The 26,156-nt window shown below is 49.5% G+C and overlaps 1 protein-coding gene across 1 annotated transcript; it reads left to right on the top strand.

Annotated features, from left to right (window-relative positions):
- The first annotated feature begins 15,719 nt into the window (after positions 1-15,719).
- Positions 15,720-24,826, top strand: FAM210B (family with sequence similarity 210 member B). The gene is made up of 3 exons (XM_032387741.1): positions 15,720-15,905; positions 22,174-22,349; positions 22,553-24,826. The coding sequence occupies exons 1-3, from the start codon at positions 15,720-15,722 to the stop codon at positions 22,767-22,769; spliced, it is 579 nt and encodes a 192-aa protein (XP_032243632.1). The 3' UTR covers positions 22,770-24,826.
- The last annotated feature ends 1,330 nt before the right edge of the window (positions 24,827-26,156 follow it).

Here is a 26,156-nt window from a genome sequence, read left to right as displayed (position 1 = left end):
CCATTTCAACTTTTGGTATTTATAGCTTGAGGTTTTAGTCCCTCTGTGACTCTTTAGAAATTCAGATGATAAGCTCAACCCTCTATTTCTTGTTCCATCAACTTTCCACAGGATCTCCTGACCCGCTGCCTTTGTAAGATGCTCATTAGCTCCCACTCCCTCTCTCCACTCCTCGTCCCTCACATCCATTTCACAGTATCTTGTCAAAGCACCTTTGCTTTTATGTTTCTAAACAGTTCTGATTCTCAGTTCTTTCTGACCTCTGAACACAAAAGCTAAGTCTTTCATGCTTGGCCTGGGAGTCAATTCTAAATGTTGAAAATCAAGAAATAGCACTTACATTATTATGGGATTGAGTGTGTAAAGAACATGGCACAGTGTTTGGCATGTAGTAAGCCGTCCATCAATAGAAGTTATTATTGTTATGACAAGGCGAATGTTGTTCATGTGGTAGCCAGCCTCCAAAGTGGTCTCCAGGGATCCTCACCTCCCAGTATTCACATTTTTGTGTAATCCCAGAATGTATCTCAATGAATAGGGTTGACCCACTTGACCAAGAGGATATTGCAGACATTACACTGTATGATTACCAAAGCTAGGTTATAAAGAGCACTGCAACTTCTACCTTGTTCTTTGGGATTATTTGGTCTGGAGAAAGCCAGCTGCCATGTTGTGAGGACACTCCAACTGCTCTATGGAGAGGCCCAGGTGGAAAGGAACGGCCAACAGTCAGTACCAACCAGCCTGCCACGTGGGGGAGCCACTTTGGAAGTCGATCCTCCAGCCCCAATCAAACCTTCAGATGACAGTGGCCGTGGCCCACATGTTGAGAGCAACCTCATGAAAAGTCTTGAGCCAGAACTACCTAGTTAAGTTCGTTCTGACTTCCTGACCCACAGACACTGTAAACAATATAAATGTTTATTATTGTTTTAAACCACTAAGTGTTGGGATAATGTGTCATGCAGCAATAGATAACTATTGCAATTCACCACAGAGTCAGCCATCCTGTTGAAGAGCCATATTTCACAGGACACGGCTAGTTCCAAATGGCAGTATTCCAAGTCAGATAAAGAGATGAGCCTCACTCAACCAGAGGTAGTCCTTTTAGCCTGAGTAAAGACATGGTTTTAATTACCTGCAAAATTTTCTCCTGATCCTAGTGGTAAAACCAAAGCCAACTCTCTGTATATTCTAGGCTACAGTTCAGCATCTCACTGAGACCTTTAAGCTTAGACATTTTAACAAAGGGGAAGGCTTTCCAGAGCTCACCTTTTGCACCACACTGCCTGCTCCCTCCTCACCTCTTAATGCACTGCAAAAAATCTACTAAGTGGCTTTTTAAAACTATAGGTTCCAGGCCACCATCTGCAGGGATTCTGAATCAGTGACTTTAGTCTGGACTCAGGAACTGCTTTTTAAAGAGGCATCCTTCAGGAGATCTCAAATGTTGGTGAGGATGTGGAGAAAAGAGAACCCTTCTATGCTGTTGGTGAGAATATAAATTGGTAGCCATTATGGAAAAGACTATGGCAGTTCCCCCCAAAATTAAAAACTGAGCTACCATATGATCCAGCAATCCCACTGCTGGTTATATACGCAAAGGAATTGAAATCAGTATCCCAAAGGGACACCTGCACTCCCATGTTCACTGCAGCACTATTCACAACAGCCAAGATGTGGAAACAACCTAGTGTCCATAAATGGATGACTGGATAAAGAAGATGTGGCATTATACAATGGAATACCATTCAGCCATGAAAAAGGAAACCTGCTATTTGTGACAAGAATGGACCTCAAAGGCATTATGCTAAGTGAGATAAGTCAGAAAGAGAAAGACAAATACTGTATGACCTCATTTATATGTGGAATCTGAAAAAAAAAAAAAACTTGAGCTTGCTAAAACAGGAGTAGAATGGTAGTCACTAGGGGCCAGGGTGTAGGGGAATTGGGGAGATGTTGTTTAAGGGGACAAACTTACAACTAGCAGACACATAAGTTCTGGAGATCTAATGTACAACACAGGGATTACAGTCAACAATACTGCATTATAAACTTCAAAGTTGCTGACAGGCTAAATCTTAACCATGCTACACACACACACACACACACATAAATCTGGAACATAATAAAGGTGTTACCTAATGCTACTGTAATGATCATATTGCAATATTTCAGCCTATCAAACCAACGTACTATACACCTTAAACTAACCCAATGTTACATGTCAACTATATCACAATTTTTTTAAAAAAGCCGTCCTCCTACCCCCACCCAGTTGATCCTGATGTTGGTCGTCCCCACCCACACTCAGAGAAACGAGTGCTAGGTGAGTGGAGAAAAGAAGCTCACACACGGTGTCTCCTCTCCCCCCACTGATTAGCTGAAGTGATCGCAGCGTGTGAAATGGGAGTAACACTGTAAGTATTCGAGCATAAATGAGCCAGGCCTTCTCCAAGTCTGAAGCAAAGGACGGCAAGCTGAGCTCCATTATGTAAAATAGGTACAATCACAATCCTTTCTCCGCCTCATAAAAGATCCCCCAGTGAATAACTTGGAGATGAATTCCCCTGAAAGACTCAGAGGCTACTCCTACTTCCCAGAGGCTTTTTCTTCTTTTCCCCATTTTTACAAATCTGAGTGAATGACATCTGGTTCATTATATCAGGTGGTTAGGACCAAGACTGTTTTTAATGGCTCTTTAAAGTCTCACAGACAATGCAGGGAAAACAACTTGGAAACCTTAAGGGTGAAAAAAGAGTCTGGTTCCTTCCTGCTGCATCGCTTGGCTCCGCTCAGGGATGCTGAATCAAAATACTCATTTCCTCCACCTCGTCAATACCCTTGATTATTCGCCACTGAAGTTATTAAAGCAGATTGATGGGCAGAAGCTGAAGCTCTGCTGGTGCCCAGGCTCACTGCAGTGGGTAACAAGATTAGAACTTCGTGCCTTAGTGAAGCATAAAGATTCCCTATTTTTGAACAGAACCAAGAGATAATCTTGAACAAAGAAACCCACAGACAGAAAAGTTGAAACTCCTTATCCCAAGAGGAAAGCCCAAAGAGATGAGTGTCCTTTGGGAACTGGCAAAGTAATTGTTCTCCACACTAACATTCAATTAGCACTTATAAACTCACTATGATCTACATGTGCAAGATTACTGCCAACAGCACACCAAGGTTTGTGCCTATCCCATGGGCTTTACGGCAGTGTTTGCCAACGGGCAATTCCTGGGGCCCCACCTGGAACTCAAATATCTGGCTCAGTCTCCAGAGGTGTGGGTTGATTTGTTTGCTTGTTTTTAATTCATTGCCAACGTTTAAAAATCGGGAAATTTTAGGGACGCCTGGGTGGCTCAGTCAGTACAGCATCAGACTCCTGATCAGGTCATGATCTCGGGGTCCTGAGATGGAGCCTCACATCAGACTCCATGCTCAGCTCGCAGTCTGCTTGAGACTCTCTCTCTCCCTCTCCCCCTGCACCTCCCCCTGCACACACTCACTTGCTCTCTCTCAAATAGTCTTTTAAAATTTTTTTTTTAAAAATCAGGAGAGTTTGCATTCTTTAGATGCAGTTAGCAGGCTTGGGTCAGTTAGCATTTTCTGTGCAGCAACCATTTGTTGTCTCATGATTCTGGGGTTCAGCAATTCTGACTGGGCTCAGCCAGATGGCTGTACGGGTCTGGGCTCGTTCCTGTGTTTACAGTCCGCTGGAGCTCAGATGGGGGCTGGCTGGTCTAGGATAGCCTTGGCTGGGATGACTCACTTGTTCTACTTGGTCTCCTCCTCCAGCAGGCTAGCCCGGGTTTGTTCACAAGGTGATCATGGGTTTTAGAAGCAACAGCAGAGTATGCAAGGCCCCTTGAGGCCTGGGCTCAAAACTCCCACACCATCACTTCTGCTGCATTCCACTGGCCAAAGGAAGTCACAGGCCAGCCAGATTCAAGGGATGGAAATCTCACTTCACCTCTGAATGGGTGGGGAAGAATCTGTGGCCACCTTTGCAATTTACTAACAGCTCATTTTTTTTTTTTTTAATTTTATTTATTTGACAGAGAGAGAGAGAGAGCACAAGCAGGGGGAGCAGGCAGAGGGGGAGGGAGAAGCAGACTTCCCGCTGAGCAGACAGCCCAATGCGGGCTCCATCCCAGGACCCTGGGATCATGACCTGAGCCCGAAGGCAGATGTTTAACCGACTGAACCACCCAGGTGCCCCAACCGCACAGCTTATCTTAAGAATTCGGTAGATATGACCACCTTGGGCACACAATACGCTAAAGCGCACAGCTGGTCCCTTAGATGGGTATGGCAGTGCCCTTCCGCACAAGCCTCGCCCCTGCTGACTCATTTACACACGGTCTGGCTCTGTGGATGTGGCAGGCTCTGCCTTTCCTGATCCCAGAACGACCTCCCATCCCACAGATCCAAAGACCCGTCCCCAGCCATGAACACAGCTGCTGTGATCACTTTTCACGTCTCAGAAAACATCTCTCTCTTTATCTGTTTCCTCTCCCCACCCCTCACCCCTTCACCAATAAAGATCCCATTTTCTGCCGGGAAAATCAATGAGAGGAGGGGGAAGTGAAGAGTGGGAAAGACTTAGGGGGAAGACGGCCCTGGAGCCAGACCACTTGAGCTCCCCTCCAGGTTCTACCACTCCACTCACCTAGTCTGCCTGAGCCTCAGGTTCTCTGCGGAAAAACTGTACCTGTTATGTTCACACACTTCTCCTTGAAGATATTATGTTAGTCGATCTATTCATGTTGCATAAGTGTGGACCCATGGTGGTGTAACAAAAAAATTGAGACACAAATCAAAAGCACAACGACAACCCAAAAAAGCACTCAGAGTGAGTGGTAAGGTTATTTCCATGTTCGGCTCTGAATTTAAGGCAGGCTTCCTGCAAAAGGGAATTCACGACTCAGCTGCGGAAGCAACTCCCTGAACGGTCGGGGGGCTCGACTGCGAAAGGAGCTGACTTCAGCAGCTGTGCTTGCAAAGGGTAACTCACCCCAAACCTGCGTCCCGGCAGGCGCCTCACCTCTCGCGCTCGGAGCCTCGGGAGAGCCTGCAGCGCCACCTGCTGGACGAGGACGCCTAGGACAGGGTTACCGGTGCGCCCGGCCGCCACTTCTGAGGGTAAATCCGCGACGGTCCCTCACCCGGAACCACCTGCACGCACCACCCAGCTGCATGCCAGCGCGCCTGGGTCCCCTGACGCCCGCTCCCGAGGCCCAGCTCTGCAATCCCAACCACCTTCGGAACTCAGACCACCTTCGTGCGCGAGGGCGCAGTCCTCAGCCCCCGAGCGTGCCCTAGATGCTGCGGGGAAGGGCTTCAAGGAGCTCGCGTTGTGCGGGAAGAAAGGAAGCCCCCCTCCCACGTGAGGGTGGGCCCTGCAGCCCCAGATATCCCTCCCCTAACCTCCCTAAGCCTCCACTGCCTCATCTGCGAAATGGAAATGATAATGCCAACCCCAGGGTTGCTTGTTAGGTGCAAATGTGACCATCCAGAAGGGCCCAGAGCCTAGGAGCAGTATGCAGGAAGTAGCAGCGAGTAATGTCAGGCCTGAACCTCCTCTGCATTATAGTAATATAATAACAAGAATGATAAGTAGTGGTCCTCTCGTCCAGCAGGAGTAAAATAGCAGGTACTGTGGCTTTATCACCTACCGAGCTCTATTCCAAGAGCCTTACCTGCGTGGAAACTCAAGCATTTCCTTGAAGTCGTAGGTAACGTTTATTATTTTACTTTTTTAAAGATTTTATTTATTTGAGAGAGTGTGACAGAGAGGGAGAGAGAGGGCATGAGCAGAGGAGAGGGGCAGAGGGAGAAGCAGACTCCCCACTGAGCAGGGAGCCCGATGCAGGCTCGATCCCAGGACCCTGGGATCATGACCTGAGCTGAAGGCAGACGCTTAACCAACTGAGCCCCCCAGGCGCCCCAACATTTATTATCTTAACTCAGAGAGGTTAAGTAACTTGGCCAAGGCCAGCTAGCAAGCAACTAGCAGGGCTAAAATTCGAATGCCAGCAGCCTGTGCCTTGGAAGAATTAAAAAATTTTCTTCCTGCATAGCTATTGGCAGGTCAAATTCCTCCCCACCTCCCACCCTTTTTCTTTTAATCTATTAAAAAAGGGAAACTAGGGGCGCCTGGGTGGCTCTGTCGGTTAAGCTTCTGCCTTCGGCTCAGGTCATGATCTCAGGGTCTTGGGATCGAGCCCCGCATCGTGCTCCCCGCTCAGCAGGGAGCCTGCTTCTCCCTCTGCAGCTCCCCCCGTTTGTGTTCCCTCTCTCGCTGTGTCTCTCTCTGTCAAATAAATAAATAAAATCTTTAAAAAAATAAAAATAAAAAATAAAATTAAAAAAAAGGGAAACTAGGGGCGCCTGGGTGGCTCTGTCAGTTAAGCGTCTGCCTGGGGCTCAGGTCATGATCCCAGGGTCTTGGGATTGAGCCCCACGTCAGGGCTCCCTGCTCAGCGGGGAGCCTGCTTCTCCCTCTCCCTGCCGCTCCCCCTGCTTGTGCTCTGCCAAATAAATAAAATCTTTTTTAAGGGGGGGGGGGGGCACAAAAAAACAAACACGTTTTGGCCCCCCCCCCCCCCCCCCATAGCCCTCCAGGATGCTTTTGCTGCCTGCTGAGTTCCTCATTGGCATGGTGGCCCTAGGTATGGTATTCGTCCCCCATCTTACAGAGAGAAAATGGTAAAGATGTATTCGGCTAATGACTTCAAATCACTTGCTTGTCACTCCCAGAAGCCAGTCAGTGGAGGTGCCAGCCTAGAGCCCGGTGTTCTAGGCCACACTGAGCAGGGTCAAAACCCGAGTAACAGTGCCGAAGCGTGAGGCCAACAGCGGAAGGCTAATGAGCAACACTTCCAAACTGCTGGGAGGCAAATGAGAGCTTGGTGCGTGCACACACGCATTCCCTGGTCATAGTACCAACATCACTTTATTTTTTTTTATTTTTAAGATTTTTTTTCAAATTTATTTATTTGAGAGAACGAGCGAGCATGAGAGAGCACCGGGGGGGGGGGGGGGGGAGAGAGAAGCAGACTCCCCGCAGAGCAGGGAGCCCAATGGGGGACTCGATCCCAGGACTCCAGATCATGACCTGAGCCTACCGCGCGGAACCGACTGAGCCACCCAGGCGCCCCCCAGCATCCCTCTCAAACGTCCCTGCACGTCCAAGTCTGAGAACCGGCCCCGCGCGGTTGCCCAGCCGAACGCAACTCGCTTGCCACTGATGTGTCGCAGACCCTGGAACAGAGCCCTTACAGAGGGAGAATCTCGACTTACCCCCCAGGCCGGCTCTTCCCCAGTCTTCCCCACTCCGCCGGGGCCCGGCCGCCCCTCCGGAGCTCGGGTGAAGTCCTGCAGCCATCCGTGCCGGTTCCAACGCCGGGGTCCCCGCGACACCCGAAACTGGCCCGCGCACGGAGCGCAGAGACACGGGAGCCAGGCAGGCCGCCCCACCGGCAGGGGGCAGTTGTAGGCAGCAGGGGAACCTAGGGACGGGTAGCTGTCCGCCCCCACCGCCAGAAGCTTAAAATTTACACAGAGGTCCCAGCCCAGCTCAGTCGGCGTCCTCAAGGCCGTGACCTCGAAAATGGCTCCCTCCCCGGGCGGCGGTAAACTCCACGGCGTGGGTGGGGCCCCCTGGCGCGTCAGCCCGGGTCACGTGCGCTGGGTGACCTCGCAGCCAATCCCGGAGTCCTCTCTCCTTGCCCCACCCCCAGGCTTCCCACGTGTCTTCCACATCCTCCCACGTGGCCCCTGTCTCCACCCGAGCCCAAGGCACCTTCTCTCTCCCCCTCGCTCTCCCTCCCCCGGGCATGTGCAAAACCTCCCACCGAGGCTCCCCGCTTCTCATCCTGCCTCCTCCGACCCATTCCCCACACAGCAAGCACGCTCATCGGATTGTCTCACTCCAGGGATGAAAGCCCTGCAACTTTGAACCACTGCGTCTAGAATAAAATCGACTGCTCTGGCCCCCGGCAACTTTTCCAGCCCGGCCATGCCCCTCACTCCTTGTGCCCCGGCCACTCAGGCCTCCTCTGAATTGCCTGCCCCCCACACGCCAAGCTGACCTCTTCAGAAATGGACCCCTGCCGTCCCTCTGCTCGGCAGCCTCTTCCCACCGAAAGCTCCCCGTCTCCTTCTTTGCATGCTTCGGGTGGCCAATGCCTCTTTCTTGAGGAGGCCTTTCTGATCACCCAGTGCCCACCCCAATTCAGGATGCTCTCCTCACTTGGCTATTTGTTCACTGTCCATCAGCCCCACCCACTGAAGCTCCGTAAGAGTGAGGACCGTGTGGAGCCATCCATCCATATCACTGGCACAAACCTGGGCAGATCATAGATGCTCAACAAATACTTGAGGGAGGAGAGGAGCAGAGGGAGGGAGGGACAGAGGAATGGAATGAGAAGACAGCTATAACCCTATAGGAGAAGAACCATTAATTATTAATATCCTTTATAATAATATTAGCTAACACCAACATAAGCCTGCTCTAGGCCAGACTGTATTCTAACACGTTACACGTTTCAATACATTTACTCCTCACAATTACCCCGTCATGTACCTATCCCCATCTCGTAGACGCAGAAACTGAGGCACAGGTTAAAAATCATTTCCCAGTGTCATACAGGAAGAGCTTGAACCTGGGCTTCACACCAGACTCCTTACTCTCAACCTCCACTACGAAGACCCTAAATGTCCGTCACATGGGGAAAGGGGCAAACCACTCTGCCAGGGTCACCACAGGGAATACAGTGCAGCCCTTTCAAGAAAGATGAGGCTGCTCTGGATTGACCCACACGGACAGATGTCCTTGATAGGACAGTGGCTGAAAAAGCAAAAGAAGGACACATAATAATCCCATTTTGGGAGAAAAAAAAAAGTCAAATAAAAGAGCAACTAGATGCCATTGTTCACACGTAGGAACCTGCCTGGAAGGATAGAAAAGCACTAACACTGGCTGAAGCTAGGAGGGCCTTCCCTGGTTCTCTTGCTGCCAGCTCAGGGCAAACGGAACTCTTCCGTGACATCTGCCCACCGGCCTATCTGAAGCCACCCTTCCCCACCCCCCGTTACTCCCCAGTCCCTTACCTGATTTCCATATGGCAGTTACTGCTGCCGGACCTCATAGAGTAGACTGACTTGTTTAATGCCTGTCTATATAAGGGTAAAAAAAATTAAATTTCTGTGGTGCAAAAAGAGAAGAGACCCTCCCCTCCTTCTTAGAGTAGTTCCTTTAGAAAATTTGAAAATCCCTTTTCTGCCCCTGTGAGATGCATGCAAACCTTTTTAAAGGTGCAATAAGCTCTTGCCAGTTGTACAACCCAAAAACGGGTTTCTTAAGCGTCTGAGACTCTAGTCTGAGAGCCATATCTTTGAAATGTAAACATGAAGAAAGATAGTATCCTGAACTCCCAGTCTAGGTGAGGGTCTCACTTAGGTGGCTAGCTCCCTGTTATAATTACATGCTTGCCATAGAGACATGAGAAGTTTATTGTTCCTTCAGATAGAGACAATTAGCAATCACAAACGGCCGTCCCAATTACCAGTGGATTTAAGATGAACTATGTGCGACAAATGGTGCTGTCAAGTCCCCTTATTTGAGAACTAGTTATCGTTTATCTCGAGGATGTGATGTAAATGCGTTGCATCTGCTGAGCTGCATAAAAGGGCGAGATTTCTTTCTGTCTTTGCAATCTCTTTAGTGAATTGCCTGTGATAGGCATCACATTCTGGCTTAATGTTTATTCAACAATAAAAATGCTTTCTTTCTCTTTTGTGGAAAGGTTTTCTGGATTGGCAGGCGATTTTGTTTTTGAATTCTATTTCCCCACCATCTCTTCCCTAGTAGATCATAAGCTCTGTGGGATTTTTTTGTCTTCCTAGGTCAGGTGTCCACAGCACCTGCAATGGTCCCCAGCACTGAGGAGATGTTCAAAACGTGTTTATTGAATGAATAAACAAATAAACCCGTCATCGCATTTGAATTTTATTTTTTACTTGCAATGAGCAAGTATTATTTGTTATAATCAAAAAAAAAATCAATTGAGCTTTTAAAATCACCACAATCCCAATAGAACAGATAGGCTGCTGGTTTGCTTTATGGATATTGATTTTACGTCCTGTGAGTCCTCAAGCTTCTCAGATGTGAGTTGTAGTCTTTAAATCTTGACTAGGAACTACTCCAGACATTCTCATTAGCAACCATTTCAGACATCATACAAAAAAAACAAAAAACCTCAGACATCATAGTCCCAGTTAATCCAGATCCTTCCTATGCACTGAGAATGATCTGTTTGTTTGTTTTAATTTATTTGTCAGAAAGAGGGAGAGCACAAGCAGGTGGAATGGCAGGCAGAGGGAGAAGCAGACTCCCCACTGAGCAAGGAGCCCTATATGGGACTCGATCCCAGGACCCTGGGATCATGACCTGAGCCAAAGGCAGACCTCAACCAACTGAGCCATCCAGGCATCCTGAGAATAATCTGTTTTTATCTCAAGGACAGTCAAGAGGAGATTCTTTGGTGCATCTCAACACCTCCATCCTCCAACTCCAAAAGCTACCACTTTTCTCAAGGCGAGGTTTATAAGCAGCATCTCTCCCTAAGCGGCTTCACTGAACTGGACATTCAGGTCCCATGCCCTGTACCCTCCACCCCGAGGCCTTTACTTACATCTAGCTCACACCATTCACCCTCTTCTCCGAATGAATGAATGAGTAAATGAATGGATGAATGAATGAATGAATGCATGAATGAATAGAAACAATAATGGTCCCCATGTGTATTACTATTAGCTTTCCAGAGGCACTGTATGTTCCAGGCCCTGTGCCAAGCACCCTATGTGCATGATTTCCCTTAATCTTCACAGCAAACCTGTGAGGTGGGTACAGGTCCCCACCTGTATTATTGTTCCCATTTCACAGATGAAGAACTGAGGTTCACAGATGCTAAGTGACTTGCTTAGTCTCATGGTTAGTACACAGTAAAGTGGGGACACACCCCAGGCCATCTGACCCCAAAGCCCCAGCCCTTGGCTCCAAACTACAAAATGTCATTAGTTTCAAAGCACTGGATCAATCTTCTACCTTATTTGTGGAAAAAAGAAGAGAAAACCCAACCAGGCAGGAACATGGGGCAGGAGGATTCAGAATCCCCTTAACAACTCACATTGTCTGAGCTCCTGCCACAGGCCAGGCCCTAGGGTAAGCACTTGAAAGATGTGATCCCATTCAAGCCTCTCACCAGCACCAAGGTGCTTACTATTACTGTCCACGTTTCAGAGGTAAGGACCACAAGGTGTTGAGATGTGAAGTGACTTGCCAAGGTGCCACAGTTAGTTAAGTGGCTGACTCAGAATCAAATCCAGGTAGGTCTGCCCCCACAGCCCATGTTCTTAGCCATGATTCTTCCTCAAAGAGATGGAGAAAAGCAGAGAAGGTGACCCAAAGTCGGTCCAAGTGCAAACAGGGAGGAAGTTCCCACAGGGTGAGCCAGAAGGAGAAAGTGAGAGGCCACAGCTACCACCGGTGACATTTCTCCACACTGGCTTAAGGGCGGGTTGGGGGGGGGGGGTGTCCCATGTCCTAGGAATGGAGGAGCTTAAGGGCTTTTTCTTCATCTCAATGACTAGAGCCCTGTCCTGTACTTCTTCTCTAGTCCCCTTTGTGCCTAGCCCAGCACCAAACACCATGTGGATCCTCAATGCCCAGTTTCTGAACAAATGAGTGAATGCCCACCTCCCTTTACAAGAGACTATATATCTCAAGTTTTCACGGTTTCCATTCAAAAGTGGTCTACAAGGTACCTGGGTGACTCAGTCAATTAAGCATCTGACTCTTGATCTCAGCTCGGGTCTTGATCTCAGGGTCATGAGTTCATGCCCCACTGGGCATGGAGCCTACTTAAAAAAAAAAAAAAAAAGCAGTCTGCAGAGTCATGTTTTCCACTCTGCCCTCCTCCTTCCTTCATTGTGCCCCACAAGGCCACTTGTGTCGGGATGGAGGGATGGGGGCTGGGGAGTGAAGCCTCGGGCCATAACACATCTGTCGTGCACACATGGGGTTAATTTTTGTCCTTTTAGGAAGCCATAGAGAGCCACATTACAGAGAAAGAAACCTGAGGTTCAAGGAGATTACATACCTTCCTCTGGGCCACATGGCTAAGGGTCATGAACTCCAGAACTCACCTCTGACCTGTTTGCCTCTGAAGACCCTGCCTCATGGAGGGACAGGAATCAGTAGGCACCGAGTGATGGCAGCAAACCCCATACACGTCGTCAGCACCCAGTAAGTACGTGTTGAGTAAGCCGGTAAATGAATGGATGAGATTGTTTCAAGGAGAGGGTTACTAACAGGATCTACTGCTACAAGACATTAGAAATAATGGGTATGGAAAAAAAGGGCTAGGAAACTTGGCCATTAAGTCCAAGTTATTAAAAAAAAAAAAGGAAATCACCTATATATATCCATTATAGTCTATATTAGTCTGCTTGGGCTCCCGTAACAAAATACTACAGACTAGGAGACTGGGGACTTAAATCCCAGAAGTTTATGTCTCACAGTTCTGGAGGTTGGAAGTCCCAGATCAGGGCGTTGGCACGAACAGGGTCTGGTGAAAGCCCTCTTCCAGGCTTGCTGACCATGTTCTTGCTGTGGCCTCGCATGGCAGGCGGAGAGTGAGTTCAGGGTCTCTTCCACTTCTTATAAGGGCACTAATCCCATCATGAGAGCCCATGCTGTAACCTAACCTAACCCTCTTTACCTTCCAAAGTCCTCATCTCCAAATACGATCATACTAAAGGTTAGTGCTTCAACACAGGAATTTGGAGGGGTGGGTTGGAGGGGGAATACAAACATTCAGGCCATAACATCCATCACTAGGAGACTGGATTACATAAATCATGATGCATCAACACTATAGGATGCTCTACGGCCTTGAAATAATATTCCACTATTGTGGTTTCAACAGGAAAGACATCAGTGACATGTGAAGTGAAAAAGTCATGTTATAATACAATTATACAGCATGACCCCATTCTTCTCAATACCAGGGACAATGGGTACTTTGGTAAGACCTGGATCCTGTGGCCAACGCCTGACCAGAGGGCCGGTGGAGCACTGAGATTTTGACAGCCTCTCCCAAACTACGACAGGAAGACAGGGGAACTCTTCGGTACAAAGAGGGAGCTGAGTAGACAAAAAGGAAGAACTACCAGCCACGTTTTCATTTCTTGAGTCCTTACTCCATGCCAGGCCCAGTTCTATAAGCCCTGAAATGTGTTATCACATTTAACCTTCACAGCGCCCTTTGAGATGGGTGCTGTTACTCCCACTTCCTACAAGGGAAGAAGCAGAGACTTAGTTGGAGTCACTTAGCAAAGGTTCAGGGCAGAGCCAGGTTCTAAGCCCAGCCTGGACTGCACTAAAGCCATGAGGCTAATCACCAAATCCTAAAACAACAAGGCATTCCTTTCTCTGTGTCACTCGTTGCCAGCACAGCAGCGGGCACACAGTCATCAGAATAAGAAATGCTGATTGGAAATGAACAGAGAGGACGCAAGAAGTGATGGATGGGGGTGGTGGCGGTTGGGTTTGCCTCGGGAAGAGGGACAAAAACAGAAGGAGGACTCCAGACAGGCCAAAAACATTTGGAACAGTCACATCTAGCAAAACAGCTTCACCTAACAAAGAGAGAAAGAGAACGGGAATAAAAATGCTCCTGTCCGCAGGAAGACTTAGGTATGGTCAGAGAACATGCCTTGGGAGAAGACACAGCAATTGCTCCCAAACACTGCCCACTGTCCATTTTAACACAGTCCCCCTGCTTGGGCTCAGGAATCTCTTCCCCACATTCCTATAGAAACAAGCCTCATGAGTAATCACAGGCCCCCGACCCCAGAGCAGATTAATAACGTGTTCCCCCTTGGAAACTAGGAAAAGGGGTTCCTCTGATGGAAAGGAGGAAACTTCTTCCTTCAGCACCTCATCCCCTTCCTCCTCAACACTTGACACACACACTCGAGTATGCTGCTTCCCACTTGCACACATGCATTCCCATGCTATTCACTCTCTGCCACACACACACACACAAACACACACACAGACCTGTGGCACCATCTGGGAGTTACCACCCCACCTCCCAGCAGCCATCCTCCTCTAGCTCTCTGCGAACTGAACCTCAACTGTGTTAGGAAGACAATGTGCCTGCTCCTAAGCCAACTCTGCTTCCTTTTGCCAGATTCCCTTGCAGCTAAGAGTGATCATGTGACACAGTTCTAGTCAATGAGACAGAAGGGGCTTCTTCTAGTGGGGGGCGGGGTCGGGGTCGGAGGCAGGGTCCAGAAAGGGTTTTTATTTGCTGCCCTACTGAATTAGGGCACATTGATCCCATCTCTCTACAGAACCTTCCTGGCAGAAAAGCTAAAGATTCCCAGACTCCTTTGCAGCTGGGCTTCTGGATATGAATTCGCTTCTGCCAATTGGATGCACTTGCACAATATTTTGAAGGCAGAAAAGGGGCGGAGACATCTTCCTGCGGTTTGGGCTCTTTGCTGCTGGTAAACAAGTTCGCAGAGATTGGGGTTTTCTGCAGCAGAATTCAGGTGTCCAGTCGCCAGGCCACCGGTGTGGACAGGCAGTCGTGGCAGAGACAGCAGCCTGGCTGCCTTTCCAGGGTCCGGTGACCTGTTCTGTGGGAGCTGGAAACCAGGTGCAGTGGTGGCAGTTTCCTGAACCCTGGATCACAGCTATGGCAGTGCGTTCTAGAGCTCATTCATTCCACTGGCCGACTCCTGATGCCCACCTTCCCAGCTGTGGCTGGTCAGCGTTGCTGTGTCCAGGCAGTCTTTCCTGGGGGCCGCGCCTAACGCCCACTCCTCTAGCTTTTCCAGTGATTTTCCAAGCACTAATTCCCTGTGCTAAATTATTTTCTGCCTAAAATAGCGAAGATCTAGCAACATTTAGAATCCTCTGGTTTCAACCAAAAAATGCTAAAGATGTCAGGCATGAAAAGTGTATGAAGAGGCCTCAGGGAAGGCACCATTTCTTTGAGCCTGTTTCTTCTTCTGTAGAAGCCCAAAGATTATTATTATCATTATCATCAGTTAATAGTTATTGAGTACTGTGGCAGATTGTATCTCTCAAAGATGGTCCCAACAGTACTTCCCATCCCATAAGCCCTCCACAGGTGACCTCGCCACTTTCCGTCACGTCGGAGGAGTCTAACCCCCTCGCTCTTGAATCTGGGCTGCCCTCCGACTGTCTTGCAACCAACAGAATACAGCCGAAGCCACACCGCCTAAACTCCGACGACAGGGAAAAGGCACGAATCTCCCGCCCCGTAAACTCCGCCAGGCGCTCAGGGCCCGGGCCCGCCCACTCTGCGCAGGGCTCGAGCTCCAGAGGGGCGGGGGCGGGGCCTTGAAGGGACCCCCGCGGCTCGGCCCCGCCCACCCCGCGTGCGGCTCGGCCCCGAGGGGCGGGGTCTGGAGGCGGGGCCTGGAGGGATGGCGCGGGTCCGGTCCCGCCCACCCCGCGTGCGGTTCCGGAGGGGCGGGGTCGGTGGGCAGGGCCGGGGAGGGATCGCGCGGCTCCGGCCCCGCCCACGCCGCTCTGGGCTCCGGCTCCGGCGGGCCCCGCCCACCGGCACTCGCTTCCCCCTCCGGTCAGCTGCGCCCGCGGCAGCGCTTCGCCGCGCGCCATGGCCGGGCTGCTGGCGCTGCTGGGTCCCGCGGGCAGAGTGGGCGCCCGGGTCCGGCCTCGCGCCTCCTGGCTCCTGGGCGCCGCCGCTCCCTACGCGCCGCGCCCCCTGTTGCTGCAGCCGCTCCGGCCCGGGCCCGACGCCCCGCTGCTGCGCGCGGTCCGCGGGGACAGCCGCGACCGCCAGGTAAGCCTCCCCACCCCCACCCCGGTCCCCGGGCGCCCGGATCCCGGTCCACCTCCGCCGAAGGACAGCTTTACTCGCCCAGCTGTACGAGACCGACCCCCCGCCCCGGGGTCCCCGAGGCCCCAATCCCTACAAGCCAAGGAAGCGATCCTCCCAGTTGACAGCCGGAGAAACTGAGGCTCAGGGAGGTCTGGTGATCTGCCCAAGGTCACACAGCCTCTGACAGAGCCCCCGCGGCCGGCACAGCGGCGGCAGCCCAGAGAATTGTCGCTGGGGCCTGGACTTGCTAGCAGCGTGCTCACATGGCTGTCAGAGTTGTTTCCCCTTCAAGTGGCGCTAGAGCCTCCTCCGCACTGGGCCCAGGAGAACGGCCCCGGGGGTGCTGCTCTCTTGAACACCCTCCCATCGCTTGCTGCTGCTCCCTATTTATCTAAGCAAAAGAGCAGGCCTCCCTCCCAGGCTGCAGGCGAGACTCGCGCAAGAAGCAGTGTCGTTCCGTCCTGTTTCATTTCGGTTGCCCTCTATCTATGGTAAGTGAAAACTGGTTTCCCTTCAGAAAAGTAATACGGACTTTCTTTAAAAAAAAAAAAAAATTTTTTTTTTAGTTTTTTTTTTTCTTTTTAAGTTCGTCTCCTGAAAGAAAAACAGTAGTTAGTAGCGCAGTCTGGAGACACAGGACTGACGAGTTGGGACACGCAGAACCTGGCTTCCTGCAGTCCCTTTGCCTAGGGATGGGATCCCTCCGCTCACCAGCCCTGTGACCTCACCCCAAGTAGGCTGAAGGCTCTGAGTCTGTTTGCTGACCTTTCAAAGGGCTAAAGATAGCAGCTTCCCAACTAGAGTTTGGGGGACAATCCCATGAGCTGAAGCAGGCCTGAGCACAGTGCCAGTGGAGCTTCCTGAATGAATGTTCCATGGGGATTTGACTCACACCCTTACCATGCCTCCTGCCTTCTGCTGCCCCCATCCAACAGGCAGCAGATCTTGTCCCTAAATCCTGAGCCCTCCACACATATCTGGTTGCCTCCTAGTGACTCTTCATGGATCAGCCCACCTGTCCCTTCCTCCAGGAAGCCTTCCCTGACCACCAGTGATGCCTTGGGTGCCTCCACTGGCCTCCCTCAGTCCCATGGGTGTGGATCCTCTCTGCACTCATCATCTGGAATGGTCTCCTGACTTGCTTGTCTGTCCCATCAGCCACATCAGTTTTGCCCCCAGCCCAGGCCTTGGCACTGGCAGGTGTGTGTGTGTGTGTGTGTGTGAGAGAGAGAGAGAGAGAGAGGAGAGCATATGCGAATATGCATATGCATGTGCATGATATGTGTATACAGTAGTAACAAGTGTGGTCTCAAGACTCCCCGTATTCCTGTCTCTATTCAATAGTTCTGTGGCCTTGATCAAATCCCTCCACTTCTCTGTTTCTCAGTTTCCTCATCTGTAAAATGGGATGTTAATAACTCACATTTCTTGGAGCATGGGTGTGAAACCTGACATCGGGTACATTCTAAATTAATGTTAGCCATTGATGTTACTATCACAGTAAATGTATACATCACAGGGCTCCATGAGCTGTGCTTGTTTCTCCTGCTGTCTGGTAGATGGGCAGGATCCAAGTGGGATCAGAACCTAGCAGGATGTTAGGACAAAAGATACTCATCATTCAAAGTGTCATCTCCCTGAGAAAATACATCTCTGGTGGGGCCTGGGAGCAGGTGCAGGGGTCTCCCCGTCAGCTGCTCCTGGCTACCCACAGGCACCTTGTTTTTGGCCATTGGGAGGAGGGAGTGCAGCTAGGGTCTCCAAACGTGCCAGGATTTTAAGTACGTACCTGAGAGACCTTCCCACGTCTGCCTTTAGCGCGGTCTCCACTCTAACTGGGAGGAAGGAGGTAAAGCCACAGGAGAATCCTGCCTTTTTCACTTAACCTGATTCACGTCCTGTCACCTGGCAGGGCCTGCCTACACTTACACTATGGGAGGGGAACCTTAGGCAAATGATTTGCTCTCTTTGAGCCCCAGTGTCTTTTGTCAGTTCTTGCTCATGTGCTGTGTTTTCAGGGAGCCCCTCCTTGATGACCTTAAACTGGCAGCATCCCTCCCCACAGTCCTCCCCGTCTGCCTCCCTTCCTTGATGTTTCTCCATAGCACTTGTCCTATCTAGCAGCCCTGATACTTTCCTTTTCTGTTTATTGTCCCTCCCCTCCCCACTAAACCATAGGCTCCCTGAGGGTAGAGTTTTGTCTGTTTCATTCATGGCTGTACCCCCCACACTTAGAGCAGCACCCCCCCCATAGAGCTGTTATCCATGAGTAAGTGAGGAGCACAGCATAGTTGTTCAGAGCAAAAGCCTTGGAACCCACAGGCTTAGATCCCACCTCTGACAGGTAATTCCTGTGTGACCCTCTGAAAGTTACTCAACCTCTCTGGGCTTCCAGGATCCTCCTCTGTTCAGTAAGGATGACAATAGTGCCTATCTCACAAGGTTGTTGTGAGGATTATCTGAATTAATATTTTCAAAGTACTCAGAAGAGTGCTTGGTACAAAATAATCACAATGTAGTGTTGTGTTTAGTATTATTACTTATTGAATGAATGAAAACAGATGTCACTCCAGACAATGTGAGCAACATCTTTGCCTTATTCTTCAAACCCTCCTGCCCCTTCTAATATAGCCTTTTATACTTTAATAAGTATTTGGCTTGGGGGTGGGGGGAGGTAATCTCTCTCTCTCTCTCTCTTTCTCTCTCTCTCTCTCCCCCCCCCCCCCCACAGGCATGGATATAAAAGCGCTTGGCTCAGTACAGACACTAGGGGATGTATGATGTTACATGCACCCAGGGTATTGCCTAACATAACATCACAGGTACTTAGGGTGATATTTTACAGAGATGAAGGTCTGAAAAGTTTCCATTCCTTGCAAGCCACCCCTCAAAAATTCCTTTATTTTAGTTTCTTCGTTCTCCTCCAGGGTTAGGAAGAAAACCGAATGGCTCACAGTGCTTAAAGATACCGCCTTTTACCACAATAAAAGGAAGAAAATTGTCCCAAGATTCTAACTCTAGAAAGTTAACAATGAACCCTGCTGCTAGCTAACAGGAAATTGTCCATTGTGTCTGCATATTTTATCCCTCCCATTGTTTTGCGGGAGATGCGGGTTATTCTGTAGCTGGAAGTCTGGCTGCCTCTTTGGTTTTCTTTTTTGGCCAAAAGGCCTTTTGCCAAAATAGAGGTTGTAAAGAAAAGAGCCCTCAACAGAGACAGCTCCGCTCGGCTGTGGTGAATGGACAGATGGGACGTAATTCAGTTTGGTCGGGCCAAGTGCCAAGGGTGGGAAATGGAAGGGGCTTTCTCCCTCCTCAGCCTCAGAACGTTGTTTGGCACTTGGGCTGTAGATTGTAGATCATTGTGCTATCAGCGCTTGACGTCTGGAGAGCAGGGCTTCCTCGGCAGTCGAGAGGCGGGTGGGGCCTTGTTTATCAGAAAGAAGCGAACCTGAGCTCTGAGCAGCCCTTCTGGCCGGTGGGAGGCAGAGCCAGGCAAGAGCTTTGAGCAAAAGGGGAAGTTAGACGTGCTAGCCAACCTAAAGGACACTGGCTGGTTTTCCTTCTCCCCGCCAAAGCCTTGAAGTCCGGGAGAAGTGTTCCAGAACTTTAGGAGTGTTCAGCTCTTACAGGGCATGAAGGCGAGTCTGACTGCAGAAGCCGTGTGGCCTCGAGGTGGCGTGCAGTGACCCGTCCAGACACTGCCAGCCTGCTCACCACTCGCCCCCGAACCTCAGTCTCCCGCCTGTCAAAGTGGGAGCCACAGAGGTGCCCACATCATGGGGTTACCATGAGGGTTTTTATGAAATGACGCCTTTAAAGCGCTACGCCCAGCACCTGGCTCAATAGAGGGGGGCCTAGCCTGAGGACACAGGTGGTTTCCCTAAAACCTTTCAGAAGAGGTTCAGCGCTCCTGCCTATCAGAATGCACTCTCTGAGGGGCGCCTGGCTGGCTCCGTCAGTGGAGTACGCGACTCTTGATCTTGGGGTTGTGAATTCGAGCCCCACGCTGGGTGAAGAGATTAAAGATAAAAAATCTTGAATCAAAAAAAAAGGGTGGGGGGGCTGCACCTGGGTGGCTCAGTGGGTTAAGCGTCTGACTCTTGGCTTTGGCTCAGGTCATGATCTCAGGGTCCGGCTCCACGCTCAGTGGGGAGTCTGCTTGAGATTCTCCCTCTCTCTTCCTCTGCCCCTCCCCCTCCACGTGTGCATGCTCGCTCTAAAAAAAAAAAATGCACTCTCTGAGATCCATGACCCAGTACTGGATCTCAACAGCCCCTCCCCTTCTATTAAGTCTCTGTTTTCATAACTCTGAAAGTGGCCGTCACATTTGATTCCCAGGAATGTGAGCAGCGTTTAATGAAATTGAGATGAATTCCAGGAACGAAGCTTATGGGTAGGAGTCCCCCGTCGGATGCACAGCAGGTGCATCTGAGGGCCAGGGAGGGCCCCCCTGGAGAACATGCTGAGGGTGGGAAAGCCTGGCAAGGTGAGGCAGGATTGGTAAGCAGGGGTTTACCTGGCAACCCCGGGCAATTGATAACTAATCCCAGTGCCCAGGCCTCACCCCAGAACACAAAATCTGACTCTGGGCACCTGGACGTAGGTACAAATGGACCAGCAGCACTTGAGCCACCTGGGAGCTCATGAGAAAAGCCACCTGCCCCCCACCCCGCCCCATATGCTTGGTCAAAGCTCAAGCCCACAGGGCAGGGGCTTCTGAAGCAGGGCAGGGCTGGGAGGTCCCCTGCAGCACCGGGGAGCCTTGCTAGGTTTGGAGGTGCTGCTCTGGGCCCCTGTGTTCATTTTCATTCGGGGAGTCCTGCGCCTCCCTCCTGGGGACTCTGGGCTGTCATACTCCTCCCTCTTGCCTTTGAAGTGCAGCTCGGGTGCAGCCCGCTCTAAAAATATGAAGGAAAAACCAATCGTATTGCAAGGCAGAAACTGGAGCTCACTGACCCAGATACTTCCTCCCAGGAAGAGCTCTGAGACAGGTCATTAAGATTCAAGAAATCTTTTCATAAAAAAGGCACTCTCCATATTGAGAAGGAGCCTTTTTTTAAAAGAAATCCAGCATTCTTGGGTTTTTTGTTTCTCCCAAATATTCCAGGCCCTGTAGGTGCTCAATAAATGTTAAGAGAAGCCAAGTCCGGTGGTTTGTTTCTGTGCAAATCCCAGCCAGTGCGTTTATGGCCTAGGAATCGGCCCTCCCTGTATCTGCTCAGATCTCCGGGGTAAACCCTGATTCTGGTAGTAAATAGACCGTAGCTTCTGCTCCATTTTATTTTGCACCCACTGTCCTTGTTTTGTAGAGTCTAGGATGGTTGTCGCGTACTCAGGCTGTGGACCCAGATAACCTGGATTCTAGTTTTGGTGACTTTGGGCCAATTCTTCGGTCTTTGAGGCCTGTGTTGTTCCTCAGGAAAGTGGGAAGAAAACAGTATCTACCTAGAAGGTGATCGCAAGGATGAAAGCCGACAGCAGGAGAGAAGCATCTGAGCACTGCCTGGCTGGCAGACAGTGCTCGATAAAGCACCATCGGCGTCCCCAAGTGTGTGAGCCCCAGGGTTTTAGTTACTGTTGATGCTCTAACAGCTCACCAGAAATCCAGTGGCTTAAAACAACACACATTTATTACCTTACAGGTCTGGAGGCCAGATGTCCAAAATAGGTCTCAATGGGCTTAAGTCAAGGCATGGGCAGGGCTGGTTCCTTCTGGAAGTTCTGAGAGAGAATCCATTTCCCGACTTTTCCAGCATCTAGAGGCCACATGCAGTCCTTGGCCTGCGGCCCCTTCCTCAAATCTCTGACTGCTTCTGTGCTCACATCGTCCCTGAACCCCCCTGCCTCCCTCTCTTCACTGATAAGGACCCTTGTGATTACATTGGTCCCACTCAGAAAATCCATGATGCTCTGCCCATCTCAGGATACTTAATCACATCTGCTAAATCCTTTTGCCATGTAAGGTAACAGAGTCACAGATTCTGGGGATTAGGACCCGGATATCCTGGGGGCCGTCATTCTGCCGATCATACCCGATACCCAGCTTTCCAGGGCGATCAGTGTCAAAGTGGGCACTAGCCTCAGCTGGCTGAGGAGAAAGGGGGCAACTGGTCCCTCACTGGGCAGGAGGGAGAGCAGAACACTGCGCAACACGAAAGCTGCTGATGGCCACTAAGACCCTTGCTCCTGCCCCAGAACGTCTCCCCTTCTTTTTGTTTGTGCACAGGACCCCAGCAAAATCGCTGCGACAGCAGCCCCGCCTGCCAGCAGCACAGGGGAGGAAAAGCAAAGCAAGTCGCAGCAGCTGAGAAAGATTTTTCAAGAGTACGGTGCTGTTGGCGTGTCGCTGCACGTTGGCATCTCACTAATCTCCTTGGGCATATTTTACATGGTGGTTTCAAGGTGAGATCTCGGCAGGAACAGATCTTTGTTTTTTTTACTGTCATGTGTGATTCTTTGTGAATGAGAACATTTTTCCTATGAATGTGTATTCATCTAGCCACTTCTGTCATGTTTTTTAAATACTTTAAATCTTAGAGCCAAATTGATTACCTAATTTGACCCCTTGTGATAAATTTTTTTTTTTTTTTGGTCCCTTTCCGCAGTGGTGTGGACATGTCTGCAATCCTGCTTAAACTCGGATTTAAAGAGTCACTGGTGCAGTCGAAAATGGCGGCGGGCACAAGTACCTTCGTGGTGGCCTACGCCATCCACAAGCTGTTTGCCCCGGTGCGAATCAGCATCACCCTAGTGTCTGTGCCCTTCATTGTCAGATATTTTCGCAAAGTGGGATTTTTTAAACCTCCAGCTGCAAAGCCTTGATGAACTCTTCAAACCTATTTCTTTTAAATGAAATTCTGGGTTAGTTTTAGGATAGAGCTTTTCTGGGGGGCGGGGAGGGTGAGGACAGGAAGCTAATTGCTATGTTCTCGTAAGTTTTACCTTTGGCAACAAAATTCAGGTTCTTTTAATAATTGTAATTATTTTGCTTTACAAATGTTGTTAATGCTATTCATCATAGGGCTTGTATGCCTAATCTAAAATGTCAGCAAAACATCACAAGTTGAGTTGGCATCTCAAACAAAACTGTTAGCCTACAAAATGCTCCTTCTGGAAGATCACTGGTGAGGTTCTGGTCTGCAGAAGCCCCCGGGGTTAATCTTCGCTCAAATTCTTAAAGGGCGACGATTCATTAAGCTGGCTTTTTAAAATTTCCGTTCCTCCAGTATCTGTCGTCAGGCTGCCTGTGGTTTAATAGACGATAGGATGCAAAACAGCTGAATTTGATGAAGCAGAATTTCTGACTTAACAATATGTAATCAGGATCTAAATTAGCATCAACGCTTTGACGTTCATTACACTTGTTTTAGGGAAGAAAAATAACCAAGTATTTCTGGTGTGTTTCATTGATCCGAAAACACCTTCAAATCTGGACGTGATGGTCCCTACCTCAGGTGGCTTTTCTCAAATTTCAGTGAAGTAGGTCAGGGTCATTTGTCTCTGTTTAGGTAAAATAAGGGAATTTTATCCAGTAGTAGTGGGATCACGTGGCTCCTGACGGCCTTATCCACGGGTGAATTTGGATACTGCACACATGGAAAGCTAAGACAATCTTTGCTTAACCTTCTCTCTCTCAAACATTCCAGAACTACCATCACAATGTTTAAATTGTGTTGCTACTTATATTTTTTAATTGAGTTGAAATTGTTATGTAGAAAAAGATTTTGTATCACTCGCTAAAAAGGAAAATTAGCTGCACTTGCTGTAAATGGGAGGCAACTGTGAAATACTGTGAAATAATACAAAATAATACAAGCCGGGGAGGGAGGGGGTGGGCAGGTGTTATTACCTTCTGTTGAGCCAGTTTTACCTGAGGACCCCCCCCATTGCTGTGAGGGACATTATCAGTTAAAAACGGAACAAGCACACAGATTCAAATTGTCATTTTTGTCCCTGAAACAGGAGCAGGCAGACTGGAGGGAATTCCTTTCTGTGGGATTCCTGTAATGCTACCTTCCGGGCTGCATCCACACACAGCACGGTCCACACTGGGACCCCGATTCAACCAGTTCTGCCCTGCCACCTGGGTCAAGGGAGATCCAGATTTGGGAGGGGGTTTAATTACATATGTGACAATCAGAAAACTAAAGGAACTATAAATTGACCATCCTGGTTTTACCACCTGGCTGCTGACCGTTCCCTGGTTAAGCCTTAGTAACCTATGTCCGTTATTTCAGTTAACTTTTACAAGAACATTTGTGGAACAAATTCTCCACTTGCAAGATTGTTAAAGTGGATTCTCCTGCCACACACACACCCCCTTTTAAAGCAATTATCCCATTGCCAAAAGGCTTTACTGATTTCAAGTTGGAACTGCCTTTCTGGGATCTAATTCCAAGGACATCGACACCGCTGAGCAAGATGCCTGAGAAGAGTGCTAGGAAGTCCCTCCTGTGGTCTGGTCTCTGTTTACACAGTTGGCTTCCCGCTCCTAACCACCTTCTCGACCAGTCTCCCTACCGCTCAGAACCCTAGTAATGCCTATGCAAAAAAAAAAAAAAAAAAAAGCTGACGGTGAGTCCTACAGGTTTAAGGGCTGAAATCTTAAACTCTGAGTCCACGTTTGGAGGAATGGAAGTGGACTGACAGGGCAAGCAATAAAACCAATCACCAAACCAAATAGCCATGGCCTTCTCTTCTAAGCCCCACCTCCACTCCACTCCTGCAGCCAGTGGGGCCCCAACAGAACAAAGAACCTGGAGAAGACGAGATCAAAGGATCAGGGAATATGTGACTTCACCAGCAAGATGTACAGATCGCTTGTATTTACATTGTTTTTATGGAACTAGGGGAATAAAACATCTGTTTTAAAAATGTAAGCCATTGTTCACCCCTAATTTTGTATCTGATGAAACGAGCCGCTTAAATTCCCTGAAACAAACATCTTTGTGGTGTATGAAGAACTTAAGCCATAACTGTCACTGATTAGGAAGCAGCCCTGTGTGTGACCAGTTTGTTAATGTTGCGCTACTACAATGAGCTATTTTCTTTGCTTGTGTGGGATTCTGGGGAAATGACAGAAGTTTAGCTGGTGTCACTGGTGAAGTTGGTCACATCATACTATCACTTGGGTGGATGGTGCATGAAATACTACTTTGGGAATGTAAAAGTTGGTTAACTCAAGACTGAAAAGCTCCTTTATCCCAGGGGGCTAACTGGGTGGACACCTGCAGCTTTATTCTGTTGTGTTCTGAAGCTTCTGTCACTGTGTCACCAAAGCTGACATGGAAGTCTCTCCGTGTTGGCCACTTCCTTGTAGTCATTTCTAGTATCTAGTTCCTTGCGTCAAATGAAGGTCGGCCATGAAAACATAGTTCTCTGTTAGTTTTCAGGAACTTCAACATTTCCAAGGTCAAGTTCACCCTCTTTGGCTGAGATGTTGGCAGCTAGAAACAACTACGTAACTTTATGCATTAGGAGCACACAGTACATGAGATCAGAAAAGGGATACACCTGCTCCTCTCATGGCTCATTTCCAGGCCAACAGTGAACAGGCAGTGAGCAGAATTACCCATGCAGCCAAGATGTATTTGTGTTCTCACGTGTAAAGTTTACATACATGCCGTAACTCCAAAGTAATAAATATTAATAACCTGCCAAGTGTCCCCTGGGAGCCAGACAACAAGGAGCAAAGAAGCCTCTACCAGCCGTCCTGAAGGGGCAGCAGGCTTGGTCCCCCACGGCTGGAAATGAGGGATTCCGGTTAAGCAAACATTCCTTCAGAGAATTAAGAGCCACGCTTGGAAGATCAGTTTGCAAAGAACTAGTTCACCCCACGTGTAGAGCTCTTTGCATCTAACTGAAAACGTGGTCAGAGCCCAGTGGGCAGGTATGGATGTAGATGACCGATTCCTTCATCCCGTCCTCTGTCCTGACCACCTGCAGCTGTGAACCCCCAAAGGTACCAGGCCAGGCCAGGTGTACCCACTTCTGTGAACTATTGCTGACTCAGCTGAGTCCCCAGGATGAGGACGCACCAAGGATCCCAGCTCCATGAGCTGGGCTGCTGTCCTGCCCTGAACGTCCAGAACCTAGGACAGGAACTCACGCTTCCTGGGCACACGGGACAGTTTGCAGGATGAAGAGGGCGCTGGCTGCCCCCATCCCCCGACTCCTGGTGCCCCCTCCACCACCCAGTCACACGGCCGT

Source organism: Phoca vitulina, unplaced genomic scaffold, assembly GCF_004348235.1.
Source record: "Phoca vitulina isolate PV1807 unplaced genomic scaffold, GSC_HSeal_1.0 scaffold50, whole genome shotgun sequence".
In the NCBI taxonomy this organism is placed as follows: domain Eukaryota; kingdom Metazoa; phylum Chordata; class Mammalia; order Carnivora; family Phocidae; genus Phoca; species Phoca vitulina.
The sequence above is the reverse complement of the archived record's forward strand: the minus strand, read 5'-3'. Positions and strand labels throughout refer to the sequence as shown.